General features: G+C 47.1%; 1 protein-coding gene across 1 annotated transcript in view; it reads left to right on the forward strand.

The window, feature by feature from the left end:
- ELP3 (elongator acetyltransferase complex subunit 3) overlaps positions 1-25,193 on the forward strand; it is a 797,912-nt gene that overhangs the window by 69,932 nt on the left and 702,787 nt on the right. Inside the window, exon 5 of the mRNA XM_085613064.1 lies at positions 11,931-11,994. Within this exon, the coding sequence (XP_085469190.1) occupies positions 11,931-11,994 (64 nt within the window). The remainder of the gene's footprint in view (positions 1-11,930; positions 11,995-25,193) is intronic.

Genomic DNA, 25,193 nt, shown 5'->3' on the forward strand with positions numbered 1-25,193 from the left:
CCCTTCCGGGGAAAAAACCCGCACTGAGATGTCTAAAGCGCGCACATCGGACACCCTCTGACAAGAGAACAGGCACAAAAGCATAGCCAATTTGGCTGAAAGTTCCTTCAAAGAAAGGTACTTATTCGACGGTTGCCAGGACAAGAATAGATTTAAAACCAAGTTAACATCCCACAAGGCGGAATAGCGGGGCTTCGGGGCAATGAAAGACGAATGCCCCGCATGAGCTTACAAACAAAAGGATGTTCTCCTAAGGGGGCCCCTTCCACCGGGCAATGGGCCGCTGAAATCGCGGAACGAATGGTGTTAATCGAGCGACATACCTACCTGGCCGTTGCCAATTCTGCCAGGAAGTTTAAGAGGGAAACGACTACTGTGACCATGGGATCCAGACCCCGTCCAAGACTCCAACGCATCCACTTCATCCAGGCGGAGCAATAGTGTTTCGAGGTGCTGTTAGCCCAGGCCTTGCATAAGAGTTCCTCAACTGGTCCCGAAAGACCTGGGAGCGACCAACGCTGCCTGAAAGCTGCCATGCAACAAGGCAGAGAGATCCCTCGTTGACTAGATGATGCTGCTCCCCGTTCAGATTTAGAAGGAGCCGAGGAAACCGGGGTAGTACGATTGGAAAATCCCAAGAAAGTCCTAGAAGAACCGGAAACCAAACTTGAGACCTCCAAAACGATGTCACCATTACCAGCTCCGCATTCTGGTGGTGGTTTTGGGCCGCCGACCGTACTATCATCGAGAAGAGGGGAAGGCGTAGCCCTTCACCAAATTCTAGTCCTGCAGGAACGCATCCGTGGCTACTGCGAGCGGATCCGACCTCCAGCTGAAGAAGCGGGGAAGCTGATTATCCAAGCGGGATGCAAAGAGATCCAATGTAAACGGGCCCCACAGGCTCGCCAGCCACCTGAATATCTGAGGATTTAATTTCCACTGACTGGAATCTACCAGATGCCTCGAATGCCAATCCGCCACTTGGTTGGCTTGACCCGGGAGATTCTCCGCTGTCACCGAGATATGATGTGCCAGGCAGTATGCCCAAAAATCTTTCGCCAGGTTTGCCAAAGCACAGGAGCGGGGGCCCCCCAAGTGATTGACGTACCGGACCACGGAAACATTGTCCATTTTTTTAACAACAAATTTTATTTGGTCATTTTGCAATATATCGGGCGAAAGCCCCACAATGGCATACAAAATCAGTTGGAACGCATATGCGATGACCCCTATTTCCACCAAAATATACAGCCCCTGCCAAACATGCAGGTAAACCAAAAATACAAGCAACATAAGCAATATACAGACAGTGGTCAGATCCCAAAATATAGTACGTAATACACCAGAGTCCCAATATTCAGTCCGATAAGGCGGTGATATAGGCAAACAACATAGTTCGGGATATTAGAGGGCGGTGGGCCAGGGGTAGCTTTTACGAATCTTCCTCTGGGAGAGGGGGCAAGTCAATTCCCCGGTACGTCGCCCATCGTGACAGCAATCTCAGCTCCCATACACCGATCCAGTGCAGCCTTCCATTTACCCATGGTCGTCGGAGAGGATGCTATTATACCAGAAGTACTCCCCAACAGCAACTCAAAATGAGATTGCGAGTTGTATTTGAACAGACCTAGAGTTCCCAGACGTTGAGGTCCCTAAATGAAGACAGGACAGAACACCACTACTCAGTGGGGAAGGAGGCAACTCCTTTTGTTTTATATTCCCTCACACACCCTAGTGGTGTCATGCTTCATCATTGGGACACCTCGACGCCTACAAGTCGAGGTGGGCTCGACCATATCTCAGGGAGCTCTTAAGAAGATGTTTTTGGCCAGGGGGATAAAGATTAAAAACCCACAGCAGTTCCCAGTATCCCTTTTATTCTTGGAACTGTCAGGGGTGATAATAAAATAAAGTTTAAGGGTCAATTGGGATATTATGGTCCTAAGACCCTATAGCCAACATGCTAGTCCTGCTAAGCCCCATGAAGGGTGCTGGACTTTCTTCAGGGCGGAAAATAATGCCCCCTGGATTGGGTAAGGCAGAAGATTTCCCTGCACTATTCGGGATAAGGGCAACTAACGCTCCTTATCAATTCACGTAGACTGATTAGTCTTGTATGTCACTCCATCCCGTTTTGAGAGGGGTATCGACTCCAAGTGGAAAACTACCGTCTGCGGGGTAGCCCTGTAGTCAAACAGCCATCAAGGGTCCTGCCCCTCGTATCAACCTGTTCGGAGGTGGTTCCATTGCTTGGGAGAGGATGACCTCCAACACTGCGCTATGTCTCTCTTGGCAATAGTAAGGGCAAGAAACAGTAGATGCTGTTTGTAGCGATTCCCCCCCAATGTCGTCTGTGGAATTTAGTAGAAACAACCAGGGATCCAATGGGAGCACCCACCCCAACACCTCGCTGAGACATGACCGGACTCTATTCCAAAAGGGCTGCAGGGCCGTGCAAGTCCACACGGTATGGAAGAAGGACCCCTCCTCACAGACGCACCGCAACCATACAGGGGACTGAATGACCCCCATCCGCCACAGACGAACCCGAGTATAATACACTCGATGCAGACATCTGAACAGGATGAGCCTATAGCGTGTGGAGACAGCTGCGCCCCTGGGGCTGGCTATCGCCTCAGCCCAGTCGTCGTCCGTTAGGTCGGGAATATCTGCCTGTCAGGCTTGTCGGGTCTTGTCTAAAGTAGTGGGGGTGTGTGTCGTCAGTGTCTGATAAATCTGTCTAATTTTGTGTAATCCGAGGTCCCCCATTAATAAACGGCCCTCCAAAGGCTGGAACTCAGGGAGGGTTTCCAAATAGCAGATCTGAGGGGAGAGCGCATGTCGGAGCTGCAGGTATTTGTAAAATTGTGACTTGTGGAGGCTGAAATCTGTTTGTAATTGTTGAAAAGATTTTAGTGTGACACCTTTCATTACATCCCCTAGATTCGAGATCCCCACCAGGTGCCATCCTCGAAATCCCTTCAATGCAGTAGCAGACTTGAGGCTTGTACCCTGCCACAGGGGGGTCTGTCGAGTAAGTCGCCCCTTCCATCCCATTTGCCTGGTCTTAGCCCGCCACAGCAGCATGGCTTGTCTGCCAGCCGGCAGTAGATGATCTAGTTTCGTATAACTGTATAATAAATGGAGAAGGGGAACCTGCTCCATGCAGGCATGTTCAATAGCATACGCCGGGTCTGTGGGGGAATTGTACCATAGCTCATTGATCGCAAGGATGTGAGATGCAACATAGTAGGAGTAGATGTCAGCCGCCGCGATCCCACCACAGTACGATGACTGTGAGCAGGTGCGAAGCGCCACCCGAACAGCTCCGCCTCCCCATAGGAAGTTATTTGGAATTGCGTTCACCTGCGCGAACCAAGCGCGAGGGATAGGGTACGGGAAATTTTGGAGGCAATACAATATCCGAGGCAAAGACACCATCTTAAAAATGGCTGATCGCCCATAGAGGGACAGCGGGAGAGCAGACCACACCGCCGTTTCGTTTTTGAGGCTAACAGTGAACGGGGAAATATTATGTGCCCACGAGATTTTGGGGCATGGGGAAATGTAGATCCCCAGATATTTGAATCCATCCGTGGCCCTGGACAGCTGCGCAGCCCACGATTCACGGCCCTGGTGCCCACACACTGGGAAGAGAATGGACTTAGCGGGATTCGTGTGGAGGCCGGTGGTGCTACCAAACACTTGGAGGATCTCCAGGATACGGGGCCCTGAGTACCACGGGTCAGTCATGAAAAATAGGGCATCGTCAGCGTATAGCGCTATACCATCTGACCGCGAGCAGGACCAATCGAAACACCGGATCGCCCCTCACCCAGACCGCCAGGGGCTCAACTGCCAGGGCGAACAACAATGGAGAGAGCGGGCAGCCCTGGCGGGTACCTTTTCGGATCGGAAATGGGCGGGAGCGGTGTCCGGCAATACGAACGGACGCTGTCCAATTCGTATACAGCAAGCGAACATAGGTCAGGAATCGAGGCCCGAGATTGACGGCTTCAAGTAGTTTGAAAAGATAAACCCAGCTTAACGAGTCGAATTCCATTATCAATATCGGCCAATAATAGGGCGGCGGGGTGGCCCAACGTAGGGGCCGCAGCAACGGCATTATGAACGCGCCTGATGTTGTCTCGTAGCCCTCTGTGGCATAAAGCCCGACTGGTCGGGGTGAATCAGGTCGGTGATACACCCACGAAGGCGGTCGGCAAGACCTTCCCCAACAATTTGGGTTCGAAATTAATAAGAGAGATGGGGCGATAGGAAGACGGGTCTTCGGGGGGTCTGCCAGGTTTAGGAAACAGCACTATGTCCGCGTGCCGCCAGTCCTCCGGCAGACTCCCCCGATCGGTTGCATCCACGATAGTTGCCAACAAGTGAGGCTCAAGTAGGGTCATATGGGACCGGAGGAATTCCATGGGGAACCCGTTGGGAACTGGGGCGCGACCCGGCTGGATCGCACCAAGGGCACCAGACAACTCCTCTATTGTAATGCGTGCTTCCAGGTTCTCTCGCACTGAATCGGGGAGCCGACGAGGCGGAATGTCCCGGAGGAACTCCGCAATGAGCTCGGCAGATATCTGCTCTTTGCGGACATACAGGGTGGTAAAGTGCCGCGCACATTCGTCCACCACCTCTGCCGGCGACGTGTACATCGACCCGTCTAATCCCTGAATCGCAGGTGTGACGGCCGGGGCGCCATCTGCCTGGCAGTCTATGGAGCATTTTGCTTGACTTGTCCCCCCACTGATATATTCGATGTTGAGATGCCTCCCAAATCTCCTTGGCTTCATCCAGGAGGTGTTGACGTATTTCTTGCTGCGCTAGAAGCAAGTTCTGGCGAAGGTCGGGGCAGGGATTAGCACTGAGTTGGGCAGATAATGACATCTGGCGCTCTTCTATAGTGCCGAGTTGCTCGCGGCACTTCCGTCTCTACTGTGTGCGGTTGCTAATGTCAGAACCCCATCACGGTCTGTTTAAGAGCCTCCCAAAGGGTAGTGTTCGAGGGGGCAGATGGGGCATTGTCGGCGATATATGTAATGATCGCTGCATTGAGCATGTCCTGATAAGCCGGACAACGGAGGTGCCAAGGAGACATGCGCCAGCGGAATGGGGGCCTGCGTGAGCACGTGTGGAAGCGCAATATGACCGAGAACTACCCGCGGAACAAGAAAATGGTCGAGTCGAGACTGTGATCCCTGGACCGCAGACAGATGTCTAATCATGTTCCGTAGGGTGGAGTTTGCGCCATATGTCTGCCCAGTCTAGTGTTGACGCTAAGGTATGCAGCTTAGTTGGACCCTGAGGTATAGGGGTATCTAAGGTACGCTGTCTATCGGAGGGTCCCATCATGTCATTCCAATCGCCCCCCATCAGGGTCAAGCCAGTCGGAAGGGATCCCCAGACCCCCAATAAATTGTCTATGAAGGTGGCGCCTAGATTCGGAGGGGCATAAATACTCCCTATGGTGACCTGCTCGCCATGTACCTTGCCAGTGACGAAATGGAACCGGCCCCCAGGGTCTGCTCTGTGTGCAATATATTGAAACTGGACTCTGCGGTGTATAAGGACAGCCACCCCTCTGGAGACCCTCGTGAAACCCGCATGGTAGATGTGATAGAAGCCAAACCGAGCAAGGCAAGGAACTTTCGTGCCCAGCATGTGGGTCTCTTTCAGAAGCAGGATATCTGCCCCATATCTCTTTGCCTGTCGCAAGACAGCCCCCCGTTTTACCTTATTTAGTAATCCCCGAACATTCCAGGAGACCACCGTTAAGTCTCCAAGGAGATGTGCCTCACCGGACGCCATTGGGTTTTGGAAAGATGTTGAATAAAGCAAGGGATCTGTATAAGAGACCATATGAAACATAACGCACTGCCTGTATGCATGATCCGAACATAAACAAAATGAATCAAACTTTAAAAAAAGAGAAAACTAGACCCTCTCACCCCCCACCCGACACTACCAGAAACAAGGAGCATCTGTCGCGGTGTAGAGGACGAAGGACCCCCAACTGGGGACCCTCCGGTACCACACCAAAGGTACCCAACCCACCCACTCAACCTAAGAAACCGGGAGGTGCATAACAGTCATGGCCTAGCAGCCCGCGAAGCAGGCCCCACGCCCCACTCGAAAGACGACATCTCTTATGCAAATTTTCAGAAAACACATTGTCTTACGAAGCACCGTTGGGGAAGTGGAGTAGACGGAAGCCATCAAGGCAGTCGCTCGGGGCTCGGCAAAGCCCTCTCCGGCCCCGGGCCCCGCCGCTTCTGGGACTTGTTGCGTCGCGGCCGCTGAGATCTAGAGCTGCAAGAGGAGTCCGAATCCAAGGCCGATGGGGAACCCACACGGATCCATGGGCGCTCATCGGCCCATGCAAAGACCGCCTCCGGGGTGTCGAAGAAATAGGACTTGGAATTATAGATTACACGCATGCGAGCCGGATACAGCAGCATATATTGTACATTCAGTTCTCGTAGTCTACGCTTCACGGCCATAAAGGATTGGCGTTGTTGCTGGACTAAGCGCGTGTAGTCCGGGAAGACCAAGATAGACCTAGATTCATATACAAAGCTGTCTTTGTGTCCTGGCGAATCGCAGGATAGCATCCCTGTCAGCGTAGTTCATGATTTTGGCGATAACTGGCCTCGGGGCCTCACCCGGCGGGGGCCTCTGCGTCAGGGCCCTGTGCGCCCATTCCACGATGAAGGCAGAGGACAGGAGATCAGGGGGCAGGATATCCTTAAGCCATTTAGTGATAAAGTCCGTCACAGATGCCCCTTTGCAACCTTCTGCCAGGCCACAAAGCGCAGGTTGTTCCTCCGTGCCCGCCCCTCTGCATCCTCCACCCTAGAAGCCAATTCCTGTGTGACGACAGTCAGCTTATTGACTTTCTTTTGGAGTGAGGTTACCGAATCCTCCACCGTTGAGACCCTCGTTTCCGCCTCTGTGATCCGGTCTACTGCTTTGCAGAGATCTTGACGAAGAAAGGAAATCTCTGACCCCACTGCGCCAATTTATGCATCCAGCATATCTCGGGCATTGTTGATAAAAGCAAGCCAGCAGGGCAGCGTTATCCGGAGCAGAGCTGCCCCCATTCCCACCCGTAGCACCCCCGGTCGCCGTGGTAAATTGGTCCATGGTGCCCTGCTTTGGACCGGCACCGCCGGGTTCCCCTTGCTCATCTGGATACCCGGCCATAGGCTGTGCGAAGGACTGGGGAACGAGGAGCACGCCTCGCCGGGCAGAAGGCCGCCGCACCAGATGGGACCAGCATGCCAAAGGCCAGGGGGATACAGTCACGGAGTGTGTAGCATAACCAAGGTAGCAAAGCAGGAGGGAAGAGGAGACCACGGGCGGGGAGGCGCCCACCTCCAACCAGCGCACAGAACAAGCACCCCGGCAAGTTGAAGTTCACAGGGCTCTTCGGGCTGATGGCGGAGGACCGCACCCCCTTACCTCACGCACAACCAAAGTCCACTCAAGGCCCACATGTTCCAGTCCAGGGCCGTCTTCGCCTGAGGAATCTGCCAGTGAAATGGCATAGGTACGGCCCTCAATCACTGCGCTGGTAGCATAGACGCCCCACAGCATGCAGGAAGCGGCCCCCGACCACAGAGGCCGCCAGCGTAGGGAGGTAATGAAAGGACGGCAGGCCACTCGCTGTCGGGAGACTCCTGTTAGTGCCCCATGTATTTACAGTTCCCCCAGGGCAGCCACACATCCGCTCTAGGCGCCTCAGCAGAACATCCGGGCAATCTTCTTAGGAGCGTCGCCCACAGCAGGAAAAACAGGCAGTATAGTTGCAGGCACCCCACAGCAGTGCAACTCCGCCGGCCTCACCAGAACACCCAGGTACGCCGCGATGATCCAGGCTGCGCCTCAGACCCCGCGGGCAAGATGGCAGCCGCGAGGTCGATGGGGGCGCGTCAGGATCTGCACGCATCCACACAGCTCCGCACCTCAGGGCCACACACCAAAAGCGCTGGGCTCCTCCGCTCCAGGCCCTAGGACGTCAGGATGACACCCGCCGCGAGGACCACAGCCGCCGTCCCTTCCATCCGGCCCGAGCGGGCCGCGGTGCAGCAGCAGCGATCGACACCAGCCAGAGGAGCGGGCGAGGGAGAGCTCCGCAACCCCCCCGCCACGCGCCCAGCCGATGACCCCGTCACACTCCTGGTCTTCTCCGGGAGGCAACGAGGCAAGGTGAGTCGTCTACGAGCCAGGATACTGTAGGATATGCGGCGGATAATGGCATGGGGACCGGAGCTCTACTAAGCTGCGTCCGCCACGATGGCCGATCAAGCCACGCCCCCCGACATTGTCCATTTTTAACAGGACACATGACTGCACTCGGTCCCTCGTCCAGCACTGAACAGCGAAGTACCCCGCCAGGAGTTCCAAACAATTTATGTACAATGCCTGCTCTTCTGAAGACCAGGCGCCTCCTGTGGAAAACTCCCCGCAGCGGGCGCCCCACCCCGACCTGCTGGTGTCTGACTAGATCCGGGACTGACCCGAAAATCACACGGCCATCTCATCTTTCACCTCCGTGGTAAGGAGCACTGACTGGTCGTAGGACAACCCTCTCCGAAGATGATACGCCTTCAAGCACTGCATCGCCCGATAGTGTAAGGGACCCGGAAAGATTGCCTGAATGGATGAGGACAGAAGTCCCACCATCTGGGCAATCTGCCGGAGAGAGGTGTGAGTCTTGGAGTGATCTGCCGTAGTTCGTGCCGGATCTTGGCCATCTTCCGGGAAGGCAGGCTCAAGGAAGCTTTGACCAAATCCACACCGAACAGAGAAAAACCACGCTCTGAACCGAGCTCAGGACGGACTTGTCCCTGTTGATCACGAAGCCCAGGTCCTGCAAAAGCGACACTGCCTGATGCAGCTGAACGGACAATGTTCTGGGACACTGTGCCATAATCAGGTAATCAATCATACGGATGCCCTGAGGAACTCCACTACCGGATGGAGTACCTTCGTGAAGCACCAGGGTGCCTAAGAAAGACCGAACGGAAGGGCGGTGAACTCGTAAATCTGACCCCTCCAGCAAAACTGCAGAAACCGTCGATGCGGTGGATGGATGGGGATCACCAAGTACGCATCCTTGAGGTCGAACCGCACCATCCAATCGGATGGAAGAACATCCCGGAGGAGGTGAATCCCCTCCATCTTGAAATGCCGGTACACCAACCGCCCGTTGAACTCCTTGAGGTTGATGACCAGCCGGCGCCCCCCGTCGACCTTGTCCACCAAGAAGATGATGCTTAAAAATCTGTGGGGGTGCAAAGCCGAACGACAAATGGCCCCTTTGCGTAGCAACGCGGAGACCTCCTCGTCGACCAGCTGTGCATCCGCGACAGAAAAAGAGATGGGGTGCGGGAGGCTCTGCTGGTGCGGTGTCTCGTAAAACTCTATATGAAACCCCCGGATAGTCTGCAAGACCGAAGCATCCGTTGTGAGATTTGCCCAAGCCCCTGGAAGTCCGCTAAGCGACCCCCCGATACAGACGTGCGCTGCTGGCAAGACACTTACCACTTGAACCACCGGCGTTGTTCTTATAGTTCCCACGGCCTCGAAACCGTTGTCCTCTGGTGGAGTAAAATTCAGAGTAACTGGCGTTGGCACTATATTGTCCTCGCCCGGAGCCTTGTCCCCTGTTGGGAATGTGTTGCGCACCATGGCTGGTCGCGCGGCCCCTGCCACGACCGGCCACTTGAGAGACCCGGGGCTGGAAGACTCTCTTTATGCTGGACTGGGCCTTGTCCAGCGAGGTAAAAGTGGCCACAAACTTTCCCAATTCCTTCACAAAAGGGTCCCCAAAAAGACCCCCTTGCGCCACTGCTCCCGCCTCCGAAGAGGCCAGGTCTCCTAACTTGGGGTCCAGTTTTATTAACAAAGAGCGACGGCGCTCTGTTGAAAGGGCACAATTAGCATTGCCCAAGAATATTATGGCGCGCTGTGCCCAATTGTATAGAATCTCAGGAGAGATGGTAGAACCTGATATCTTGGCCTCCTCTTCCATGTCCAGTATCTTGGTCATAGACCCTACAGCGTCCAACAACCTGTCTTGGCAGGAACGCCAAGACCTGTCAATCTCCTTGCATGGGTCTTTCATGTATTTGGCAAAGAAGGTGGCCCTTTTGGAGTCAAGCTCCGGCTTGCAGGCCACCTTCCCATCCAAAGTGGGCTGCAGACACAGAGACCTCAGACAACCTCTTGCCTCCTTCTCAAAGGGTTTGCGGAGGCGGCCGGCCACAAACTAAGACACCTTGTCCCCAGGGGCCCAGGCCGCTGACTGAGGATGAATGATCTCATCAGGGTCCAGCATACCTGAACTATCCTGCGACAGAGAGGTGGAAGAAACAGCTTAACATCCAAGAACTTGAAGACCCAGTATCATCATCCGAATCACCATCCTTGTTCGGGGAATCGGGCGCGGGGGACGGGACGGGCTCCGGGACGGGAGGCGGAACAGGGGGCGGGGAACCGTCTTAGCTAAAAGGGCACTCCGCAAGCGCTCAAACGCATCCCTGTCCACTCCTTGCGTGTCCCCGGGTCCCTCTCAGGAAAACTCTTCTTGGGGGGTGTGGGTCCCTCCCCAGGGTTGGTAGTACCAGCCGGGGCCGAGACCGGGGCCTCAAGATGGGCCTGTGCCAACTTGGCGCACTCCTGCACAATCTTTTCAGAGAGGCGCTGTTCCATGGGCCCCACAACCTCATTGACACAGTGATAAATCGAGGAATCTACAGCCTCCAAGAACGCATCATCAGAAGGTAGGTACTCCACCTCCTCCTCTACATAGACATGATCCTGCTCCATGTCCACCAACACAGTCAGGGCAACAAAACTAGGCTACTAATGGCACCAGAGGCCCAGAGGTGGAAACCGTGAAGTATGGCCCTGGGATCCCAGAGGGGAATGTGGGCAGACCAGCAGACTGCAAACATTTCCTCGCAGTTCAAAAGACTGCACTTAAGGCTAGCACCAGCCCTAGGTGCGCGCGGTCCTCAATAACCTGACCGGGCCCTCCACCGCCTCCCAGCGCGCTAACACGTGTGCTATAAAACTGCCCACAGGCGGTTAAACGCCGTAAAACCGCAATACGGACGCCCACCGGGCGTTCAAAACACAATGGTGCCAAATGCGGGAAGACCCTGCAGGAGGGCGTATGGTGAGGCGGCAACGGGGGACAAGGCTCTCGCGTCTCTGCTCTCGCTGCGCGGCTCCTCATATGAGGAGACTGCACCGCGGGAGCAACGAGACGGAAGACCACCCCTAGCGGTTAAATCAAACACTGCGATTGAATGGGCAGCGGCCGCGTAAGGAACGCTCCCGCTGTCGGAAAGGAATCTGGGGAGAGAAACGTTAACGCTTCCAAGCGAAATGACACTCTACGTAAGTACCATGAAATATACAAAGAAATACAACAGCACACTCAGTCCCAGGCGCTGTCCGCTGGCAGACAAGCGCCCAGGCGTGAAATATGCAAAACAGGGAAAAGGCACTTAACTGGCTGCGAAGCAGTGAAGAAAGAGAAAGGACAACCAAGATGGAGGGTCTATGTAGAGGAAATGTAGACCGTTGAAGGACTTGCTGGACATTGCCCCTTGGGACTATGGGATTTGTAGTCCTGGTAGAGTTCTCTTGTTTATGTAAAATTGTTATTTTCTTTTTACCGAAAACGATAACATTTAATGCTTTTCTGGCTGCTGAGAAAATTGGATTAGTAATAAAGCGAAGAGAGAAAAGAATAATCCTCGCCTCCGGTCCTGACATAGAATCTTATTGCATTCTGACAAAAGTGGAATAAATAAAAATGCTCTAAGCTTATGTTTCTTCCGTATTTCTAATGCATTTATTTTTAGCCTCTAAACACAAGATTTCTTTCTGTCTCATTGTAGATACTGTCCCGGTGGTCCAGATTCCGATTTTGAATATTCAACGCAGTCATACACAGGATATGAGGTACAGCAGTGCTTAAGAGGGCATAGATTATGCCTTCTTGGTGGGAAATGAAAAAAGTCAGGGAACACGTCTGTTTATTTCTTGATACCACACATAAACAATTCTGCTTGATGTATGCTCACTTTTTACATTGGGTCTAGAGGACACAAACTGAATATTTTTAAGAGAACATGCTTGAAGAAAGGTGGCTGTCTACAACAAATATACCATGACCTCTGTGAAGACTGGTGCTACGCAGAGAGCTGTCAGGTACTCAGGAGAAGTGGCCGAGGGTCTAATCAGTCAGTAAAATAATGGGACCGTAAAGCATTACCACTGACATGCATTTTATTCAAATATATTGTTTGTACATTTTTATTATGTAGATTTCTCGCATAGATTCAGCCAACCTAGACCTACATTGGACACGCCTATTTTAGAGGCTCACTTGTGAAATAGAGCAAAAAGAACAATTGATCAACAGAATGCTGAACAGTGTCAAACATTCACCCCCAATACAGAGATCTGGGCCTAAAATCATCGTTTTTTTGCACACCATGCCATGCCATTCCAGTTCAGACCCATCCATATGCAATCAGCCTTGACCCTGCTCCCCATGGATTTAACCCAGATCTCTTGACTGGGTGAATGGTTGATTTGTTTTGCGTTCCGTCCATCATTTGTGTGTCTTTTGCTGCACTTGTGTAATAGAGGCTAATAAAGCTACTGTCTTTCAGGTTGAGATGAAAAGAGGTAACAGGGGCATAGTGGGAGCCACAATATATGCTGTACCCAGAAGACGCATCTTTGTAATTGCTGCATTAACCAGTTTGCACAAGTTCCGAGGTAGCCAAGGGTCATTGATACTCAATAGTCCTTTTCCTACTACGCACCAAGAAACCTTGTGCCTTCGCCTTCCTTGAAGGCTTGCAACAGGAATTAGACTGCAATCTATTGAGAACGGAGTAAACGATAACTTGAAGGCACATGCTCCAGCGGAAAAGGCAAATTTACATAGCCACCCTGCGTCACCGACTCATCATCATACTTACTCATTCATACACGCATTCATTGGTGGGGCCCATTACACCAACACTCATACGTCTCACTCGAATCTGCACACAGGAGGAAAGAAGCGCTGGACATGTGGGGTACCTTGTTACCTATTGGAAGAAAATCTTTTACATTATATACATTAGTACCTATAGAATCTTAACTTTGACATCAAGGCACTCCACCACTTTGTCGATGGACCAATTAGTTGGACTGGTTGATGGTGATTTAGAACCAGCTAAAACACATTTAAAGCTTCGGAACCAGCTAAAACACATTTAAAGCTTCGGAACCTTTTGATTAATCAATACCTTATTGAAAGAGTCATGGACTCATTTTGTTAATGCTTAGTTTATCTAATTAATTTGCTTTCATTGGCATAGTCAGAATTTCAATCAACTCAGAATTTCAATTAATGCCTTAAATACAAATTTACATAACCATTATATTTACCTAAAATTATATACTGGTGACCAGTTCCAGAAGTACCCGTCAACCCACTGCATAAATCAAAGTCCTTCCCGGTTAAATCGTCCAGTCAAGCTCAGGTTAAGACTTAAATAAGTCCGGGAAAGTTCTTTCTCTTAGCACGACACAGTCCCAAAGGTACCAGGACCAGGCAATCGCGCCAGCAAATCGACCCTCCTCACCATCAGTCACCAATGGAAAATTGGAACAAGACTTTTTCCTTCTACTAAATATCCCCTTTTTATATTCTTTTTCCCCTTACATGTAAAACAATGTGCAACATTTTCTAAAGCAGAAGTGTTCTGATTAGCTAAACCTTCCGAATTTGCAAGAAGTGGTAATATTCCCAAGTCCAGTTGCTTCCCATGGGACAGACTATGACATCTTTCAAAATTACATTCTTTTCACAGGTTCACAGGCGAAAGTTCCGAAGTAACAACATGTAGACCTCCGAGTACAGGTCTCTATTGTCTTTTCAGTCATTCACACTAGCTGGGTCTGGCAATCCTCCACGTTCCTATCCTTGACAAGGAACACGTAGTCTCGGGGTTAGAGGTCGCCTGAAGATCTTCAGAGCCATCCGAGTCTGCGCAGTAAGCATCACGCTCAAATGACGGTGGCCACTTCCGAACTCCATTTTGAATACCGCCGCCTAGTAGTCCCGAATGCCAACCTAAGCAAAAACAAACATAAAAGTAATTAATATACGGAAATGAAGATTCTAATGTTTAAACCCACACTAATCCCAATATATATTAGTATTTACCTAGCTTATAGCAACATTTTAAGCAATAATACTCACCATTCCGCAATACTAGAAGCACAAACCATCACAAAAGCAACACAATTCATGCAATTCTCTATTTCAACACATCCTACGTTTAGTTTGCGTACCACCGTTAATAATTAGAATTATTAGCCATGCAACTAGCTTTTAGTCCCACGTGTAATTTGTGTTTATCAAGGTGCAAAGGTTGGTCAAAAACAACACTCCAAGCGGTTAATACAGGTTAATATTTAGAATGATTACGTAATTAGTATTTTTCATGCAAATGGAGACGGTATACAAAATTTTGCTTTACCTGCTCCACCAATCCCCCCTTTGGTGATTTTTAACATCACCACTAATCCCACTAAATATCATAAAATTTGTGGAAATGAATTCTCAGTTCTCTTACTCAGTTCTGTTACATCATTGTTTCTCCCATCTCAGCCTCTTTTGTTCTCTTGTACATGTTTTCTTTCCTTTCTTCCAATTCTATATCTCCTATTTCTCTTTCCCTCGTTTCCTTCTCTTTTCTTCTCGCTACTTCTCTTTTTATTTTATTTTGTAATTTTCTTCTTTTTATGCATACACATCCTAGTCTCAAAATCAATATTAGTATTACCACACAGGTCACTGGTATTAGAATTTTACCTACAAATGAACTACCTAATTTTGTTAATAAACTTTTTATAGTAGAAAACCCTTTACCAAGCTTTTCCCAAACACTTTCAACCTCCAATGGAACAATTTCCTCATGCAATTCAGTTATATTCTTAATATATTTCTTTAAATTGTGACTCTCGTCAGGAATGTAAGTACAACAGTGTTGTACTTTCAGCATTCCACAGACTCCTCCCTCTTTTGCTAAAATAATATCAAGGGCAAGTCGGTTTTGCATGATCATGGCCCTCATAGCAACCATTTCGGTATTTACTAGTAAGAACCCTCCAGCAGTGCTTGTCAATAAGCGATCCACTACTGTTGACAATTTTCTAATTTTATGTGCATTCAGAGATATTCCAACAGCTGGTATCAGTGCTCCAAAAATATCCCCTACAATTTCTGACCAACTTTCCCTCCTCCTACGTGTTGGTTGTCTACCTGTTTCATACACACCGTCCTCTCCCCTTCCCACATGAAATATTTTTGGGAAGACCAGACCTAGGTAGCATGTACTATACCAATGGTCCGGTAACGGATAATAAGCCCTGTTCCCAAAGATGAAATATTTTCCAGGGAATACCGGATCCTTTCCTCCTTTAAATCCCCATCCTCCCATAATTCTATATACATCATGGCATTCACTTGCACCTACAAAATAGTTATCATAAACAGTTTTATTTCTCCTGATACACAATTTCCCTCTCTGAGGCCAATCTAAAGCCATTGCGGGATTTGTTTCTCCCTTCAAGTGGTTTTCTTTCTCAACATCCCAAACTGTCGTCTCCCTCTTTTCCCCAGGTACCTTTCTTTGCATCTTAATTCTCCTCTCTTCTACCATGTCCAAGAAGGTCTTCTCTTCTTTTCTCAGACTACAAGTAAACTTATTCCTAAACACTTCTTCTAAAGTTAATTCTCTAGTTTCTAAGAAAAATTCACCTAAAGTTTTACCAGGAATCACCTTATTTAGTTCGGGAACTACAGGTACCTGTGAGAAAACATTATCTACATCAGAGTAATAATATTCTAAATTCCCTGTTTTATAGAACAAACTTGCTAGTACACTACATGTAATTCCATATGTCACAGGAAGGTGGTGATAGGTAACACCCTCTGACACCAATGCAGGTAACTGCATTCAAACAGCAATCTCTAACGTCCATAGTCTTTACATATTCATATAGTAACTTTGAAAAAACATTATTAGAAAAATCAGTTATAGACCTATCCTTATGTAAGTCAGTTCTATCTACCAGTTTAGTTGCATGAGTATCATAAACCTTTTCTCTGTTAGTCTTATTCTCAGTGTGATTTTCTACCCTTTCGAATGTTACTCTAAACGAAATTATTATAGCTAATATGATCCATAGAAGCATTAGTAATCCTGTACAACAACAACAACACACCTTGCACCATCTTCGGAGAAACCCACATGTAGGTTTTCTACCTTCTGTGTTTGCCATTTCAGAAATGATCAGTGTCTTTTGACTTAGCCTCTTTTATTCACAACTAAAGTTTTGTCTGAACCCAAGGCTCTAAGCCCCTACTTGGTTCTTTCGGTTATGTGTCTCATCCGGTATTTCAATCTCCCTGCATCTTTCTTTTGTCACTTCAATCTGGCATTTGATCGTCTTCGTCCTCGTTTTCACAATCTTGGTTCAGAGCTTCCTGAACATCCGTCTCTTCTCTGATATCAGATAAGATAACTCTCAGGATTTCCGAATCTTCTTCTTCTTCAACCATTTCCGGTACAGTCACTCCTAGACTTTCTTGGCTGTCTGCTTCCTCTTTTATATCAGGAAGTGCCACATATGTCCATTCCGGTGACATATACTTCTGGTTGGGTTTCTTGATTCTCTTTTCTTTCTTCAAGTGTGTCTGATCAGTGTCTTCTGATTTCTCTTGACTAGATACTTCATTCACTTCTTCTTCTTTAGATGATCTCACTCTCGTCAGCCGGTACCTCAATCTTTTTATTTTGTTTGGCCAAAGTTCCTCTTTTGACTGTCTTTTCAACCTATTTCCCTTCTCACCTCGCTCAGTTTTCCAAGCTCTTTTCCTCAAGACTCGTCCTTCTTGGGCTTCCCCTTTACTTTCTTCAGATTCTGTATCGGTTTGACCTTTACCTTCTTTGGATTTTCCGTTCAAGACCTCAGGTTCCCCTACAGTTTTCCCTCCTCGTGTTTCTTCCACGCAATCTTACTGCTGATTAACTGTCCCTTCTTCTACCTGGATGTGTGTTTTCCCTACGCCTCATCGGGGTCTTCCGCAACAATCTCACCCTCTCTCTCTCTCTCTGTATCTAAGTCCTCACCTTCTAGTTCTATGACCTCAGGTGGAATTTCTCTCGTGCTTGCATGTGGGGCTTCTTTATCAAGAATTTCTTTGTCAGTTTCCTTAATGTTTTCTTTTACCTTTCCTTGTATTCCCACCTGTTCAGTATCTGATTCGGAGCTAGTATCAGAAATGTCCACTCGTCTCCTTAATGGTAAGTTCTCTGGCTCCGCAACTTGACTCCGCTTCAATTCTCCCCTTCTTGGAGTTTGTCTTGTCCTTGTTTCTTCTGAATCTGACTCAGGGCTGGTATCAGACTCTCCCAAATATTCTTCCTCAGGTCTATTTATGGCACTAGGGATTGAAAGAGTATGACTAGCATGAATCCAATTCTTTACTCTGGCACATTTCACAGCCGTTGTCGTGGTCAGAATTACTTGACGTGGTTTTCCCCAACGTGGGATCAGTCAATTTCTCCTTCTATGCACTTTCATCCGCACCCAGTCTCCAGGACTCAAATCATGAGCTGGCTTCTTTTCAAGGGTGGTTGCATCCGATCCAACCTGATGAAACACAGAATGAACGGAATCAGCCAACCCCTTACAATAATCCAACACAAAGTCATCAGATATAGGCAGTAGTTTGTTGACAGGAATGAAAACATGTCTCATTGCTCTACCCATAACAATTTCACGAGGGTTCAGGCCAGTATTCCTATCCGGAATCAATCTAATAGTCATGAGCACTAGAGGCAAGACATCAGGCCATTTTGAACCTGTTGCCAAACACATTTTTCCCAATCTGTTTTTAATGGTGCCATTCATCTGTTCCACTACTCCAGAAGCCTCTGGACGATAGGCACAATGTAGTTTCTGTTGTACATTCAATGCTTCACAAATCAATTTTATGATTTCATTCTGAAAATGCTTTCCTCTATCTGATTCGATCGTTACTGGGAAACCAAACCTAGGAATGAACTCTCTCAATAGGAGTTTCGCTACTGTAACCCCATCACTCCTTCTGGTCGGGTACGCTTCCACCCAGCGTGAAAACAGACAAACAATTACTAGAACATACCTTTGCCGTTTACATGGGGGCAGTTCAATGAAATCAATCTGCATTCTGGTGAAAGGACCTCCCTCCCGTCCTATTGTTCCCAAACTCACCACTGTTTTCCTTCCTGGATTGTATTGCTGACATATAAGACATCTTTGACAAAGGCTCTCAGCTACAAGCCGGAACTTGGCATTATACCCAATCTGTTTGAAAAGTCTGATCATGGCATCCCTGCCTACATGTGCCTGTCCATGGTACATCCGTGCCATGGTAGAGATTATGCTATCGGGCATTACTGGTCTTCCATCATGATAAACCCAAACCTTGTCTATCTCGCGTCGTGCACATCCTGATTTTATCCACTGTTTCTTTTCCTCTTCTCCTGCCTCTTCCTGTAACTGCCTCACCTCTTCCCAAGTACTCACAGTGTTAGTAAAAAGTAAGGGACATGAGTTAATTTCCTCTTCCGGATTCCGATTTACAAAGTTCTGGTTGCGCGCACAATATTGCGCTATGTCAATCACAAATTTGTTACCCGCTGACACTTAGTCAGTATCCTTTGAGTGGGCTGCGCATTTTACAACCGCGATTTGCTTAGGCAGCTGTATCGCCTCAAGCAACTTGCCAACCACTTCAGCATTCCTTATAGGAGTTCCACTCGACGTCAAGAACCCTCTTTGGGACCAAATCCGCCCAAAGTCATGCACCACTCCAAATCCATACTGACTATCAGTAATCACAGTGACTCTCAGATTCTTTCCCAATTTACATGCTCTCGTCAATGCAAACAATTCAGCAACCTGAGCCGATCTCACTCCTTTCAGACAAGACGGTTCCAATATAGCCGCTACAGTACATACTGCATACGCTGCACTCAAAATTCCTGCCTCAGTTCTCAGACATGACCCATCTACAAACATCACATAGTCACTTTCTTTCAGGGGCACATCTTTTATGTCCGGACGCTGCTTAGTGCCAAAATCAAGCACTTCCAAACATTCATGATCCACGTCATCCTTCACTTCCACATTCACAGCATCAGGTAGCAATGTTTGAGGGGTTTACATTCAGACACCTCACAAGGCTCACATTCGTAGGACCCAGAATGACTTTCTCATATTTAGTTAGACGACTATGCGTCATGAACTGTGTGCGGCTCCTTGTTAAAAGGATTGCAACATCATGGGGTACAAACACTCTCACAGGATATCCCATCACAATTCCTTCACTCTGTTCCAAACTCTAACAGGTAGCAGCCACTGCTTTCAAACAACCAGGCAACGCCACAGCTACAGGATCCAATACAGCTGAAAAATATGCAATTGGCCGTCTGAGTTTTCCATGTTTCTGTATTAACACAGAAAGTGCACACCCATCTCTCTCACTGCAATAGAGCTCAAACTCCTTTTAATAGTCCGGCATCCCAAGAGCCGGGGCTTCACACAAGCTATCTCTCAATTGCGTAAAAGCCTTCATCTCTTCTTTGTTCAGTTCAATGGGGTCTTTCACATCACTCTTCGTCAAGCGTACCAGAGGTTTTGCAATCAGTGAGAAGTTGCTGATCCATTGACGACAATATCCCACCATTCCAAGAAACATTCTCGCCTCTCTTTGAGTCATTGGTGCCCTCATTCCTTTTATTATCCTGATTCTGTCTGCGGTCACCTTTCTCAAACCTTTCTCAATTTTATGACCTAAATATTGTATTTCTTTTTTGCAAAATTGCAATTTCGATGGGGATACCTTAAGTCCTCCATCCGCCAAATGATTCAACAGTGCAACCGTGTCCACCACACATGCCTCTCGTGTCCTCGATGCCACCAATAGGTCATCGATGTACTGCACTAGTACTGAACTTTCGGGCATTTTTCAATCTTCCAGGGACTTCTTTAGAATCTGATTAAATATCGATGGACTTTCTGTATACCCCTGTGGGATTCGGCACCATGCCAAAGTACGTTCACCGAACCGGAACGCAAAAATCTGTTGGCTGTCAGGGTGCAATGGGATAGAAAAGAAAGCATGATACAGGTCAATGACTGTGTACCATTCTACATCGTGAGGAATCTGATATAGGATCACTGAAGGATTTGATAGAATGGGACAGCTAGGTACAACAATTTTATTCACTTTTCTCAAATCTTGCACTATCCTGAACGTTCCGTTAGGCTTTTTCAAACCCATGATTGGTGAATTACATGGACTACTCATTATCTCTCTCAAAATTCCCTGTTCAATCATTTTGTCAATTACAGGAGTCACTCCTGCAATTATTTCTGGTGTCAATTTATATTGGGGAATATTTGGGTAGCTTACTCCTTCTTTCACAGTTATCTTCAAAGGGTCTACTCTTTTCATCAATCCCATATCTTCTCCCGTGAAATCCCATACCTCGGGTTTCACTGTTTTCTTCAATTCCTGAGGCAATTTCTCTGGGTCAAATACAACAAATGCCTCCGTAATTTTGTGTTCCAAATTGGCCATTGTCATTCTATACAGTACATCCTCATCAGGAGTTTCAAAGGCTATGCCATCAGGAGTACAGAAAATCGTACAGTTCATTTTGCATAACAAATCTCTCCCTAACAAATTCACAGGGCTAGTATCAAACACGACAAATCGATGCATGTCGATAAATTTCCCTATTTTAACTTTAACAGGTTCAGTAAGATACTTTTGTCTTTTTGAGACTCCAACTACTTGGATTGTGTCACCCGAGAGAGGAAGGTTATTGACGTCAGCTGATCTAACAGTTGAACGAGTAGCACCAGTATCTACTCGGAAAGTAATATTTTCATCATTTACCCTTTCAATCCACAAAAGGACCTGTCTGGTCTACCTCTAGAGTTGCGCCAAGTACGCACTCCTCTTCCTCTCCTCGGCACCGTCAATAACTCTTCTGAATCACTCTCATCACGCTACAGCCAATACTGCGAGACAGCACTAGCGCGTGGTAGCTTTGTTACCTGTTCCTCGGTGTAGAATCCTGTCTCATTACTGTATCTCTGAGGGTTTACGCTCTGTGGAAAAGGTGGCTTTGGCACCTGACACTGTTGGGCAACAACCTGCTGCTGTCGCGGCGGTTGACAACTCACCTCATTCTGCACCTGTGGATTCAATGATGCAGTATCGCCATTAGCACTCGGGGGCAATTTACACTCGAATTTCCAATGCCCTAATTTTCCGCAATTATGACATGGCCACTTCTTTTTTGCGGAAATTAACAAAGAGAGGGAGTGTAGAGGATTCCTGGTAGAACCTACCTCCTATATCAGACTTCAAATAAACAATGTGGTTCTACTCAATGTGATATAAAAATATTTTTTTTTTTCTATGTTTTGTTATTTTTAAATGGTGAATAAACAAAGCAGTGCCTTATGTGATGTCAATAAAGGCACTAAGTGTTTTTAAAATACCCCTCACACACTATGAATTCCCATTGTGTCATGCTTCATCATGGTGGTCTTCCCGTCCCTCTACGGGGCGGGGCGTGCTTCGACCAATATATATATATATGGGAGCACTGTTGTTAGGTGGAGGAAGAAGACTATGTGTAAGGTGATGGTGAGTGTGATAGGGTTAGTGAGTGAATACAAAATATTAAAAATCCCCTGGCTAGTGGAAAAAACAGTCTTTATTCTATTCCCTAGCTGAGAATGTAAAAAAATTGGGGTTACGTAGGGGGTGTATGTCAATAAGATACTCCCTACTGGGGCAACATGTTTCGTAAGCAGTCCCCACTGCTTTACTCATCAGGACCTAAAAATATGTCCCTACTACACTCAAAATTTTGATAGGATTGTATGCCTATTCGTTTACTTTCAAATCTTCCAAAATTGGAGAATAATTAAAGGTACATTGACCTCTGTTGATTGAAAATAGCGTTTCTTTGATATCTGTAAAGATAAAAGCATTAATGAAAAGCAACCCGTGAGTTGTTCATATAACCACAACTCCATAGTGTGAATTTTTATACTAGCTGAAAGGAAAAATAGTGATATATTTTTCTTTTGCTGTATTCCAATGGTTCATATTTCATTGGTTATCCTGGCTTCTTGTTTGGCCAGCATACGTGTTTACACATTTGCATTCTTTCTTATATCTTTTCCACGGAGCGTGATATATTTTTCTGTGAATAAATGCTGGATATATTCCACCAGCAAATTATCAATGACCAAATAGCAATGTGCAAAATATACTCGTTTTTTCATTCTTCGTAGCCAACACTCGCATTCATTCATCCACTTTCAGCAAAGCTCATCGTTATTCTGCATAATGATAGCCATCTGACTCAGTTGTGGTAAAAATGACCGTTACCTTGCAAACTATTAGTCTATACGAGCTCGCAAAGAAATACATCCTGACAGTTATCTTCAAAGGGTCTACTCTTTTCATCAATCCCATATCTTCTCCCGTGAAATCCCATACCTCGGGTTTCACTGTTTTCTTCAATTCCTGAGGCAATTCCTCTGGGTCAAATACAACAAATGCCTCAGTAATTTCGTGTTCCAAATTGGCCATTGTCATTCTATACAGTACATCCTCATCAGGAGTTTCAAAGGCTATGCCATCAGGAGTACAGAAAATCGTACAGTTAATTTTGCATAACAAATCTCTCCCTAACAAATTCACAGGGCTAGTATCAAACACGACAAATCGATGCATGTCAATAAATTTCCCTATTTTAACTTTAACAGGTTCAGTAAGATACTTTTTTATGTCTTTTTGAGACTCCAACTACTTGGATTGTGTCACCCGAGAGAGGAAGGTTATTGACGTCAGCTGATCTAACAGTTGAACGAGTAGCACCAGTATCTACTCGGAAAGTAATATTTTCATCATTTACCCTTTCAATCCACAAAAGGTCCTGTCTGGTCTACCTCTAGAGTTGCGCCAAGTACGCACTCCTCTTCCTCTCCTCGGCACCGTCAATAACTCTTCTGAATCACTCTCATCACGCTACAGCCAATACTGCGAGACAGCACTAGCGCGCGGTAGCTTTGTTACCTGTTCCTCGGCGTAGAATCCTGTCTCATTACTGTATCTCTGAGGGTTTACGCTCTGTGGAAAAGGTGGCTTTGGCACCTGACACTGTTGGGCAACAACCTGCTGCTGTCGCTGCGGTTGACAACTCACCTCATTCTGCACCTGTGGATTCAATGATGCAGTATCGCCATTAGCACTTCGGGGCAATTTACACTCGAATTTCCAATGCCCTAATTTTCCGCAATTATTACATGGCCACTTCTTTTTTGCTTCGTCTAAGCAAATTTGTCCCTTTCCATTTCCAATATTAGGTTTTTGTCTCACTTGGCCGATGCCATTATCCTGCTCAATCAGCTGGACTTCTTGTCTCTCTGCTACTTTAACTTGTGCCCACTTGGCCTTCTCTTTCAGCTTGCGTTGTTTTGCTTCAATTTCGTCGCTAAAATATTTTGCATGTCTCACTACTTCATCTATCTTTTTATTTTGCCAATCCACTGTATGCTGCTTAATCATTTCGCTTACTTCAGGCCTTAAACCATAAACAAATCGATATACAAAATGGCTTAAATCCTTCTCACTCAATTTCTCATCACCACTGTATTGCTTAAAAGCTAACAGCAACCTTTCATAGTAGGCATGGAAAGATTCCTTAACTTCTTGGTGAGTTTATCAATTTTTGCCCAATCAGTTTCTTTTGGTGGCACTTTGTTTTTCAAAAAGGTAATTACCTGTTCATACTTTCTCATTACCTCTGGATCAGGGGCTCCCTAGGATACTCTTGAGTGGGCCAACCTACTGTAATTTTACATTCTGCCCACAGATCTACCGGCACAATTATATCAAACAGACCATTCAAATCTATCCACAACACTTTTGATAATTTAACAAACCTTTCCACTTGTCGATACCACTCCACAAGCTTTTCTCTTAGCCTTGGGAAATCATTAGTAAATGACAAAATATCCTGTCTAGTCCAGGGAACATGCACATAACCCTCTCCTGGGATCTCCCTCATGGGACATTCTGTTACCACCGTCTCCTTTTCTCTTACTGGGAACGCTGAAAAGGTCTTATCTCTTGCATCATCTCTCTTTCGAAACCACCTACTTTTCTTAACAAGGCAATCAATTCTTTAATTTGAGTCCATCTTCCCGCAGTATTCAAATTTTCAATATCCTTTTCAGAGAAATCTACTCTATATGGCTTCTGTCATGATCTTATTTTCTCAAAGTCAATGCCCATTTCACTCGCTGTTTCCTCAAGTTTCTCATGCAAACCTCCTTGCTCTCCAGGTTATACTTTTACAAAGAAACATTAGCTCTTCATCCTGATATGCTTTTAATTTTTCAGTTGGAATAGTCCCTACTATTAATTCCTCCAATGTTATTTTCAATTTTGCCACATCTAAAGGTTGAGGGTCTGTATCCTTTCGCTGTAAACTCCTCAACCAATCGCTTAACTCATCAGAAGTGGGACCTACAGGGATTGTTTCATTTCTTATTCGCTCCATACTTCTTTCTGGGGTTTCTGATGCCGATTCTGTTGTCATCAGCGTCTTACTTGCTGGACTTTGTTTTATCGTCAGATTTTTAGGAGTTTTTAAACCTGATGTTCCTACCAATTTTCCCCATGCATTTCCTCCAGAATCACTTTTTCCCGTCTCGATTTGTTTATTACTATTGTAAGGAACTGTTAAACAATGTTCACTATCTTTCTGTTTATCGAAGACAGGCATCACTGGCCCTATAGTTATAGGTACGGTTACGGCTTCCATGTTTTTGGTTAATTCCCTAAGTTTCTCAGTTAATTCCAGAGTAGTTCTAGCCAGTTCAGCTGAGTTTTCATTTTCAGTCCTGACAGGTTGTGCTATTTCAGAGTCTCTAAATGGATTATTTTTCCCTAAATCAGGTGGCGTTTGCTCATAAGTTTTATTTCACAGTGTTTCTTTTACTGGCAC

The sequence above is a fragment of the Triturus cristatus genome, chromosome 6, assembly GCF_964204655.1.
Source record: "Triturus cristatus chromosome 6, aTriCri1.1, whole genome shotgun sequence".
In the NCBI taxonomy this organism is placed as follows: domain Eukaryota; kingdom Metazoa; phylum Chordata; class Amphibia; order Caudata; family Salamandridae; genus Triturus; species Triturus cristatus.